Source organism: Magallana gigas, chromosome 3 (genome assembly GCF_963853765.1).
Source record: "Magallana gigas chromosome 3, xbMagGiga1.1, whole genome shotgun sequence".
NCBI lineage: Eukaryota > Metazoa > Mollusca > Bivalvia > Ostreida > Ostreidae > Magallana > Magallana gigas.
Genome location: NC_088855.1, coordinates 60,544,205 through 60,555,893, shown reverse-complemented (window position 1 = coordinate 60,555,893; position 11,689 = coordinate 60,544,205). Strand labels below are relative to the sequence as shown.

Below are 11,689 nucleotides of genomic sequence, written 5' to 3'. Positions count from 1 at the left end.
TATGATATATCTCACATTAAATTGTTTTTATTTTCTTTTATACCCTATATAAGAGCATCTGTTTCAAGACCGCGTGGCCTAATGGATAAGGCGTCCGACTTCGGATCGGAAGATTGCGAGTTCGAGTCTCGTCGTGGTCGGAATGATTGTTTTTTTTTCTTCCTTTCCATAGACACTTGGAGTACATGGACCTCCTTTTAATTGTTTTGAAAGTTAAAACAGATCTGAACTATAACAGAGCTTTTTTTTTTTTTTAAGGTATCCGATCCATAAAAGCCCCAGATTCAATGAATCTGGATGCATAGCAGATATGTATTGGCTTATTACTCAGTATACTTGAAACTAATTTTCATATTTAAGTATCAATATGTAAGAGTGGAATGTGTCCTAATTAATGACCTTTTCCTTTTCTTGAAGAGTTATTCCCCTTCGCTTTTATTCTATAAAAATTACTTCTAAAAAAATCTATACGATATAAAATTTATTTTCAAAAGTTTTTGTATTTCTAATGATAAAATACATCTTTCCACCAAAGCATTTATTGATATTCAAAGTATATAATTTTATTTTATTAAAAATGTGCTTGTTCCCATAGACCATAATGCAATCTTCATTAATCAATTACTGCTTAGTTAATAATATTTTTGAAAATCTCTCTTGGTAAATCTTTTTCTACTCTAAAATGCTTTAAATTAATATCAAAGTTTTAAATACATGGCGGATATTCAAGGTTAGAAAAATTGGGTCCTAATATGGATCGGATACCTTAACTATTTCAATATGCACGGTCATCAATCACCTAGAGAGAAATAACATCCTCTCAGACCAGCAACATGGTTTTAGGAAGAGACGATCATGTGAAAGTCAACTGATAACAACTATCCATGATCTAGCAAGTAGCCTCGACCAACGCCAACAGGTAGATGCAGTCTTACTTGACTTCAGCAAAGCCTTTGATAAAGTCCCCCACCATCGACTAGCCCTCAAACTGGAGCACTATGGTGTGAGAGGACAGACCCTGGAGTGGATCAGTAGCTTCTTATCTGACAGAAGCCAACAAGTGGTTGTTGATGGAGAGATGTCATCAGCTGCTCCTGTAACATCTGGAGTACCCCAGGGCACAGTGCTTGGTCCACTACTGTTCCTGGTATACATCAATGACCTACCATCCCGAGTCAAATCAACAGCAAGGCTCTTTGCTGATGACTGCTTGCTGTACCGCAGGATAGTTAATGAGGAGGACACAATCACTCTTCAAGAAGACTTAAACCAACTACAAGTATGGGAGTCTGAGTGGCTGATGAGCCAGGCACATTACTGGAAGAAGAAGAAGATATTTCATCGGTAATGTAGCCCATTCGTCTCTGCGAACTATTTTTAAAAATCGCGTTCTTCGACAGACAATTATTTGTCAGTTGAAAAGACTCGAAAATAGGCACCCGCCCTCCGGAAAACAAAATTATTCCTTCGACCCACCACTCCCCTGGAAAAATTTAAATGGATCCGCACATGAAAGGCAGAAATAAATGAAAGGAAAAGACAATCCGAAATGTGAAATGTTTTGACCTGAGGGCAAAGCAAAAAAATAAAGCAACAATACTGTAGGAGTTATTTTCTGAAAAATACATGCATATTGCAAGTGTTGTAAAAAATAATTGATTTATTAGGCTTTTGAAGAGAGCTGGTAGTTTTTTATCTGAGTCAGAGTTCGACCCCTTTCTTTATTTATGGTTACATTGAAATTAATGTTAAAACGGGCTTGGCCCCTGTGGTTCATAGCTCTATAGAAACAGCCAGACTGAAACCTGCTCGCCCCGTTTATCGATTGGTCGAAATCCACAGCGACTGAAACTGACAAGAAAATTTGACAGGACAGATATCGACACGCCCTGTTTATCGATTGGTCCAAACCTACAGCGAGCTAGGAAAAATCACAGACTGCACAAAATAATCATGACGATGTCAGACTCAAAGTCTCACAGGAGACGATTTGGCTGTTTCTTTTAGCTAACGTACTTACGTACATTAGCAGTAATTTAGTGAATTTTACTTACTTTTCAGAATCATTTTATCAATTAGCTAAAAGAAAGATGTTAATATAAACAATAAAATGCTTTCTTTGGTGAATCATTTGGGTTATGAAGGAAGCGATCATGGCAGAAAAAAAATTATTACATAACCCGCTAATGCGGGTTATGGTTTTTTTCTGCAATGTCGCTATACCTTCATGTCCCGCATAAATCACCAAAGAAAGCATTTTATTGTTTAATTTTGTACATTATATAATAGCATTTACAAAAGTTGACACACGCTATATACGACAGAAGAAATTTGATAAATCCTTTGAAAATTTAAAATAATTGTGAAATATGATTTAGATATCATGGTTAACTATTTTTATGTTCATTTCCAAACACTAATTGTCTGTAATTTGAAAATACATTTTCTGCATTACGTATTCTAGAGGTTTGAAATAACTTAAATTGTCACCATGACAATTTAATTGTCGCCCCCCCCCCCACTTTTATTACATTCATTTAGACATTTTGGCAAGCCAACGTATAGCAACAAATATAAATGTCTTGCTTTTTTATTGAAGTTTTTCTAATTATGAACTGTGAGGAAAATGGTTAAATTTGCCTAATCATTTATATCTGGTACACAAAGAAATATTCATTATATGTTCCATAATGATTGCCTTGACTTTATGCATATACATAGTAAAGATGAACCCATTCACGGTTTCGATTTAAGCAAAGAATTCTTAGTATTCCTTTATAATGTGTTAAACTATATAAGTTTTGAATCAACTTCAGTACATTATAAACAAGCATATACAGAATAATAAGCAGATAAACAGGATATTTAAAGGAAAACCTCTTTTTCATTACATAACCTAAAGGTTAAATTGGCAAAATCTGTTCATAAATTCGTTTTTCTATATTGACGCAATTTCGATATGTTTCACCGGCTAAATATCTACACAACTTCTAAATAAAATATCTTAAGCAGACTTTTAGACTGTATAATGCAATGACGTTATTATCTAGCTGCAGGTCTGCAGATCTCGATCTGAAAAAAAATTTGGATGGACCACCTGGGAGTTACAGTGCCACCCATTGAAAAAAATTGTGTACTTATTGCGCACAAAAATGTGCGCTAGTTTTGGACTGATAAACATTATTTATACGCAAATTTTGTGAAAACAATGCCATGTAATTTGCCATGTATTTTACTACCGATATCGTCTCTTTACTTGCTTCAGACTTTCTCAGGAACACGCTACCGACATCGGAAAATCAAGTAAGTTAAATTTACATCGAGATCGAAAGTCGCTATTTTACATGCATGTCAACAAACTGCACCACTTCACTTTACTGGGCTGGTGATGATGTTTAAAAGCTTTAAGACTAACAGAGGCTAGTAAAGAGATGATATCAGTTGTAAATTTCTTAATGGTTTTAATTGTTTTCACAGAATTTGCGCATAGATAACGTTATTCGGTCCAAAACAAGCTCACGTTTTTGTCTACTAGTGCCCCCCCCCCTCCCCCCCCCCCCCAAAAAAAAAAACAAAACAAAACAAAACAAAAAACAAAAAAATCAAACAATCCAAAAAAAGACCCACAAAGAGCAAAAACAAAAATGAACAAAAAAAAATACAACATCAAAGACTAAAAATATTAAATGATAAAACATATACCAAAGAAAAATCAAAGTACTCATAGTACTGAAAAGCGCTAACCCAGCTTCTGTTTGTAAAAGATATACATGTATGTATATAACATTTTAGTTTCTGTATACGCGATATATTTCCTCATCACTGCGTGGCAGCCCCTGCAATGATGTATGTAAGCCCTGTACATCAAATTCACAGTAGCCCGTACCAGCCCGTGCAGCTCCTGAAACTGGCTCCCTAACCAGTTTAAATGATGTAAACTTCTGCTCATAGGGGGCGGTTATTCCTTGCACCGGAAGTAGAAGTCTAACGACAATAAAGCGCTGAGCTATGCTTAGCGCTTTAAAAATTACAACAAAAAACGCGAAAATAAAACAGCCACGCATCATCGTAAAGTATAATACAATATCATTCACTTCACAAATTATACCAGCAGTGACAAAATAAAGAATACATAATAAGTATGTATTTGTTAGCCAGATTTAAACTTGAATATTTTCTCAACAAGTTTCCTGAAAATTGATGACGTCATGCGAACTGACAGAAAAATGGGTTTAAACCTCGTTATAAAGTTTGTAAAGAGATTTACGTAATTCCATGTCCTCCTCGCTAGTCAATGAGCGCCCCCTGTTTGGATCATGCGCACTGTGTGAGCGCGGACGCCGCTCTCCGTCCTGTGATAGGAACACATCCGGGGTAACCGCCTGCCTGGAATACCGGTGTGCTTTTCTGTGTGAGCGCGTGCTGCGATATACATTCTCAATAGACTTGGGGACTGTAGAGCTAAGTAAGATGTTTCTGGGCTGGCGATGGTAGCGCCGCCCTGGTGTGGTGTATGCCCGATCCCTCAATGGGGCTGGCAGAGACTGAAAGCCCGGGGGTGCGGTTATAAAAGTAGTAAGACGAGCGGTGCCTGAAAATGACGACGGGTTTTCGTGTGGTATAAAGTCCTCCTCACCGGAATCCACCCTCTCGATATGAATGTCTTTCAGTTCACTGTGGCTGCCATTATGGTAGATATACTTTGCTTCATCAGGTTCACCGTGCACGGAAGAATTTGTCACAGAAAAACTCCGGACCCCAGAGTCGATAGCATCTCCACTGTGTCGGCGGCCACCAAACATTTCCCGAGTGTCTTGAACTTCCTCTACATCATCGGAGAGGTATCCCGGCGATTTTGCCGAAACGAATTCTCCCCGAACAAACGTCGGATTTTCGCGTTTCTTCGGTTCTGGTTCTTTTACGTAATCCCCTTTAGTATCAGTGTTGTGATATGTTCTGGGTTCAGTCTTTTTATCATCAACTACTCCCGTGGATTTTTCAATCAACATTTTGATGGCCTTGACCTCCTCGGACAGATGAGACAACTCCTCGCGGAGGTCACCGGTCTGAATGGAGGACAGCGATAAACTGACGTCATCCGGGTCCTGGGGACTGGTCTGTATCCCCACGTGACACACCTCCGTGTAGGTGGCTCTAGTTGGGCCCTTTGTTCTGATGCCTATCTCCCCCTGCCGCCCCGTCCTCGCTCTATCCTGCGGATAGTGAGGCGTCCAGTGACGCTTTGTGTCTGTGTCAATTTGACGCTTTGGTTCTGTAACGCTTTCGATGATCCGACTGTCCCGTTTAGAGGCTCGAAACGATTTCACAATGTCCGAGGGATCCCTGGTGTTGTAACACCGACACACAATGATGCTGAGCTTTCTGCTCTCTTTCAGCACACACAGGAGACAGGTCGGTTCGTATCTATTTATGACGATATCCTGGACATACGGCATCCGGATCACACTCTCTCCCGCCCCTGACCGCGTGATTAGTCTCACCCCCACGGTACAGATTTCTAGCTGGGCGTGGCGAGCGGTCACATTTGGCGCCCTCCTGGCGATTTCCCGCGCGAGCTCCTCGTCCAGACGACTGGTCCGCCACATCCCCAGGAAATACACGCTCTTCTTCAGCAGTACTCCGGCCATGTTTTCCCCGAGAGCCGGTAGATCAGGTTTTCGCCAAGTTCTCATCGATTTCTCACTGAAGCGTAAATAAAATACGCCTGCACATTAACACCTGAATGCACTGCTCAATACAAGCATTTATTTGTTTGAACTGTGTGTCTGTCTCGACAAGGCATCGTGAAGAAATCCAAACATTTGAACGTTGAATAACGTCTGCTAACTAGTTTCAATGGCTGACAAGTCCGATGCATGTGAAAAAATGTCAGTTATTTCATAAGTCTACTAGTATAGCGACTACAGTCCTGCTGACAGACAGACAGGCGGGGGCTGATTGGGAATCCCTGGGATGAATAAATTATTCATGCCATATACTTAACTAACACAAGTGCATTCAAAAGAAACCATTCAAATAAACCGAAGCTTTATATCCGCAGCTTACCGTGCACAGATTGAATAAATTAGAATTTTAAACTTTCTCTCAATGAGTTTAATGAATTTAATTTTTCAGTTTCACTACATATATTCAAATCTGACTTGCACACTGTCTGCACACCTGAATTCGCCAGATTACCTAGCAGTGCCTCATAGGACTAATTCAACATAATACACCATCATTATTTTGACAGATAAATAATAAAAAATCAATGATTTTTTCTCATGTCAATGGGGAACCACACTCTATCGGTATTTTGTCAGATCTAAATACATTGTAACGCCTGTTCGCTGTACTAAGTAGGTAGGTACAGTCGGACCCAGACCTTTTTGTATCGTGCTCCTGAGTCATTAAGCGGGGATTCCCTGATATATTTATCAAAGTAAATGAGAGTAAGTTTACATTTAACAAAGACCGGGCTTCATTTCGCAATAAAAACGTGATTTCTCTCATATCCGGGTTGGTAAAGTTTGTTTCATAGTTTAATTATACCAACTGAAAGCCACGGTATTTAATTACTGAGTAGTCGAGGTGTTTTATTATTTAAACAACACATAGGTAAACTCTGATCAGCATAAGATTAAAATGATGATCCTACATATATGAGGGGGGGGGGGGTGAGTGAGGGGGATTCAACGCAATTTTTTGTTTGTTTACCATGTCAGAAATTTGGTCGGATACACCCCCGTTCCTAGCTGGTTCAAAGCCAATGCGAGTTATTAACAGTTTGTCTCAAATTCAATCTAAGAATTTTCAAAATTCAAGATCCTTATGGCTTCGAAATCCTTCAGACATCAATGAATATTAGATTCAGAGGGATATGGAGGTAGCGATCAAAGCGGGAAATACAGCCTATTGATATAGAAGCAAACTACATGTGCCAAATAAAGTTACATGTAACTAAAACTGGACTTCGGTTACCATTTTGTTTCTCTTAAATTGATTTGATGAAAAATTGTACAAAGTAATGATCTCGTTATAAAATGATAAAATAAATGAATTATAAATGAAGTCAATCAAATGTTTGGAAATATGTTTAATTGGCCAATGAACACAAGCAGTAATGTCTGACAATACATGTTCAGCCAATCAGAATTGCCCAAACGTCTCATTACGTCACCAGCATGGTTACAGCTAGGATCAATGGAACAGTTGAATGGTAGAAACCTAGTTATCTTTCTTGATCCAAGATATCTAATATCGCATTGTAAAATCATCTAGTTTAGTATATCGGCTCTGTGCATGGGATTTATAATAGAACCATTTTAACAAGAGCTTGGACTTTGGGTAGTTGAATCAAACGGCAATGTGACGTAGGCCTGTTTATTTCATTGCTGGTCACTCAGCCATTGCTCTTTGAAATCAACCAGATTTGTCTGGCTTTTGAGCAAAGACTACGCAATCGGTGTATATTTCGCTTGAAACCAGCGTCATTTTAACTTGTTAAGACGCATGAAATAGATCGTTACATCCTACTGTAAGTCCAAGCTCTTGTTAAAATGGTTATAAACTTTCCAAATCTTTCCCAAAAGGTCTGTTTTGATCATTTCCTCGTACTCCCTTCTATTCATAAATACATTTAGCAGTGCATTAGGAGACGGTAAGTAACGTATATATATATATATATATATATATATATATATATATATATATATATATATATAAAATTGACAAAAACGTTCAACTCTGGGAATTTGAAATATATCTGGATTCAGTCAAACGATTTTCTCATGCTTATTTTTAATTTGATTTATCATGATATTTCAGTTGTTCTGTTCTATATTGACTTTTCAATTAGAACCATTTTAACAAGGCCTCGGGCTTTCGGTTAGACGTAGCAATCTATTTCTTGCGTCTTAACAAGTTAAAATGACGCGGTTTCAAGCGAAATATGCACCGACTGCGTAGTCTTAGCTCAAACTTCAGACAAATCTTGTTGATTTCAAAGGTCTACGTCACATTGGTGTTTAACACAACTACCCAAAGTCCAAGCTCTTGTTAAAATGGTCCTAACTTGTAAGTTCAAAGAATAATCTCTTTCATTCTATGTAGGGTTATAAAAAGTTAAAAATCAAAACCTGACCCTTTTGATAAACAAATCAAAACCTGACCCTTTTGAAAGCTTTTGTTTGATAAACTATCTATTCGTGAACTTAATGTACTTGAACGGCGCTGTTGTCCATAAATGAAGTGCAGCTATTTCAAACAATCATAAAATACACAATACCGGGAGTTCGTCATTTAGCAGCTATTATTAAAAAAGCTGTACACACATGTATAATAATTGGCTCAAAATAAGGTGATTCAATGGCCTAATCTATTGAATACCATATCAGAAAATATATGAACCAGTTACACTCCACCTTTTATTATGCATCGCTATAGTATATAATTCAACATTTGGGACGTCCTGCTCGGAGGAAAAGACCCACCCCCCTTTATTTGCGAGATCACCAAACGACAGACACAACTTTGAGTTCTATTATAAAATATTTTCATCGATCAATTATTTAAGCGCGCCCAGATTGAAGGAGTCAAACAGAGGTAAACGAACATTTAGCTTCTAATATTCGATCGAAACGCATACAAAATAGTCACAGAATAAAAAAAAACTCGGTATAAAAATATCTGCATAATGTATTTATACATGAAACATATACAAACACATACGGTAGTAATAAAACCCACTACAGTTTGGGTTGTACCGTACTACAGTATGGGTTGTACCGTACTACAGTATGGGTTGTACCGTACTACAGTATGGGTTGTACCGTACTGAACGTGCATGTCGTCAGTTCATGTTCACTAAAATCGGATCGAGTTTTCCATATATGGTGAGTATACAGAGGTTCTGAGGTCTGACGTATAGGCTTATCTTACTGGTAACCAAACAATTTGTATTCAAAACTGGAATTGGAAATCCCAATTACCTCTTCCTATTATCAAAAACAAACATTTCATAATACCTACAATACATTAAATTAAACTTCTCCATTACTGCACTCGAAGTCATTTAGAAGACTGAAGTCCCGATCATGAATTCACACTTGATTTTGTAACCATGACCTTGACCTCTCCAATGATACCGGAACTGTTGCCCCACTTTCTGTCACTTCTATTGGACACTTCCGGCGCGCTCGTTCGGAATTTCTTCCAACATTATTATCGTGGAAAGATTCACTAACAATTCCCAGTTTTTGTTTTACTCCGCGTTTGCACCTTTTTAATCCATCCAGTGTCTCCTTCCGCAGCAGAATGTAGATCCAGGGATCCACTATGGAATTTGTAACAGCGAATCTCAGAACCAGCAGCTCTAGTGGACCGTCGCCACCTTGGTCGCTCGCCTTCATCAATTTCGCGGCGTGGGAAAATATAACAACCTAAAAGAAAAAGCGATTAACGAAGCTAAAATTCAAGAAACGAATTGGCTCAATTTACTTATTCGACATTTGTAAAAAGCCGCACTCACCATCAGCGGGGCCCAGCACGTGGTGAACACTATGACGATCACCACGAGGAACACGATGATGTTGACGTTGACACGTCGAGCAGACTTCACGCTGTTACGTCTCATCTTTCTACAGACGCTCAGAATCACTACGACGTTAACAGCAATTGTACACAACAGAATGAGCAACCCTGTGATGGAATAAATGAACGAGTTGATGCGGTCCTTAGTTGTTCCTCCCACAAAGTTCAGAAAACACCAGGACCGGGGGTAGTAGTTGTAACTGGATCCGAGACCCATCAGATGTAACGTGGACAGAAGCAGTCCCAGCAACCAGATGGTCGCCAGAATACAGTTAGTGCGGCGTCCTTTGTTCTCAGAGTTATACACAAACGGATAAAGAATAGCAAAAAAGCGATCCAGAGACATAGCACAGATTATCATTGCGGAGGACATCAGTGTAAATGTGTAGATAAATGAACTGTAGTCACACAGCGCCTTTGGGAAATCGAACGTAAAGTTTTCGGCGTACTGAATCATCACTGTGGGGTAGACCAGCAGAATACCCCCACCGTCTGTGATTGCCAGTCCACACACGAGGCGGTAAAATGGCCGCCATTTGTGATTTTTGGCAGACAAACCTAGAACCACCAAAGCAATGGCATTCCCGATAACTCCAAAGGCGAACTGTAGAGCAGGAGGGACACTCGATTCCCACACTGATTCGGTAGAATCATTGGAATTCCCAGAGTTTAGGAAAGTTGAGAAGCTTGTAGCTGGCTCCTCTGTGGTTCCTATGTAGGACATGCTGAGAGCCCTCGCCATCAGGGAACAGACACGATCCCTTGTACAGACCCCTGGCCCACACTACGCCGCATCCTCTAACACGGCCACTTGTTTTTTCCCCTTAAACAAATACTCAAGATAGAAGACCGTTTGTTCGTTTTGATGTTCTTTCAGTCAAATCATTAATGTCTCTTAAATTTGAATTCCTCTGAGAAAGGTGTTTGCTATCTTTCAGGTGTTGACAAAGACTGACCATCAAGCCAATCCACCTTTTTAGAATGAGGTCAGATCCACAGCCCGATACGTACTAGATATTGCGACTTTGAGAAATAAACACGCCGTATAAAAATTTGATGACAAAATTCTGTTTTTACCTAAACGACCGAAACAGTATCTGAAATCCTCCGCCGATTGGACAAGACTTTTATCTACAGAAACCACTCGGCAGTCAATGTTTGAGCAATCTTGCCTTGTTATCAAAGCATATCTGTCACAAATTCCATTGATGTGCACTGTTCAAAAAATCAGGCACGACACCGACGGTCGTGTTAAAACAGCGGGGTTAGGAAAGAGGGCAGAGTAAGAAAACAATACGAAGAACACCTTCTACAGAATGTTGTTTCATGCTTTTGTTTGCATACCAATGGTTGATCTACATGCTTCATGTGCCTGTGACTTCAGGAGTACATCCCATTTCCTATTTAACTTATTATCTGTATTTACAAAAACTAAATTTAATAGAACAGAAAAAGTTCTAAACACATCAAATCTCCTAAATCCTTTTCCTACTTATTTTCATGTAAACATTATGAAAAAAATACAATTAAATTCCTGGTAAAGTTAACAACTTGTCACCTTAAACTATTGTGAATAATTGAAAACATAAATAAACCATCTCCAGAATACAAAGTCAAATTGGGGGTAACAAGATATTTCTATAGAATAAAGTATTATTGGTGTACACAGTATACGCAATACCGGTATCATAATTAAACTTTTGTGTACATACAATAAGGAAAAGTTAAAGAATGATATTTTCTTTACATTCACACCACAGGGTTTTGACACAATCTGTGCAAAAAAAAAATCGTTTATATATAGTGTTATAGAGGAGCTCCCCTATTATACATTATATACGATATTTGTTTACACAGTTTGTGTCAAAACCCTTTCATTCACACAGACATACGTAGATAAATATTAAGCAAAGTTGACAAAATTTAGGTCTACTTCGCTTTGTTATACTTTAAAAAAGGTTTTATGAAGATATTTCTTTGATTGGCTATGTTGAAGGCGTAAAATTGAAATTGAATTAAAATAAACATCAAATTGTGGCAGCTATTTGGGTTTAAATAATATACTCTTTTCCCGTAAAGCTACAATTCTGCAAGATGC

General features: G+C 38.4%; 2 protein-coding genes and 1 non-coding gene across 3 annotated transcripts; 1 reads left to right on the top strand and 2 right to left on the bottom strand.

Moving 5' to 3' along the window:
- The first annotated feature begins 67 nt into the window (after window positions 1-67).
- Window positions 68-140, top strand: Trnar-ucg (transfer RNA arginine (anticodon UCG)). The gene has a single exon. It is a non-coding gene; the product is annotated as a tRNA-Arg (tRNA).
- A 3,499-nt stretch (window positions 141-3,639) lies between these two features.
- Window positions 3,640-6,430, bottom strand: LOC136274195 (uncharacterized). Its single transcript, XM_066080689.1, has one exon. The coding sequence runs from the start codon at window positions 5,691-5,693 to the stop codon at window positions 4,233-4,235; it is 1,461 nt and encodes a 486-aa protein (XP_065936761.1). The 5' UTR covers window positions 5,694-6,430; the 3' UTR covers window positions 3,640-4,232.
- Window positions 6,431-8,677: 2,247 nt separating this feature from the next.
- LOC105321048 (prostaglandin E2 receptor EP4 subtype) lies at window positions 8,678-11,336 on the bottom strand. Its single transcript, XM_011419229.4, has 2 exons — window positions 9,530-11,336; window positions 8,678-9,440 (listed from the first exon to the last, which is right to left on the bottom strand). Exons 1-2 carry the CDS (start codon window positions 10,331-10,333, stop codon window positions 9,102-9,104), a joined length of 1,143 nt encoding a protein of 380 aa, XP_011417531.3. The 5' UTR covers window positions 10,334-11,336; the 3' UTR covers window positions 8,678-9,101.
- Window positions 11,337-11,689: the final 353 nt, after the last annotated feature.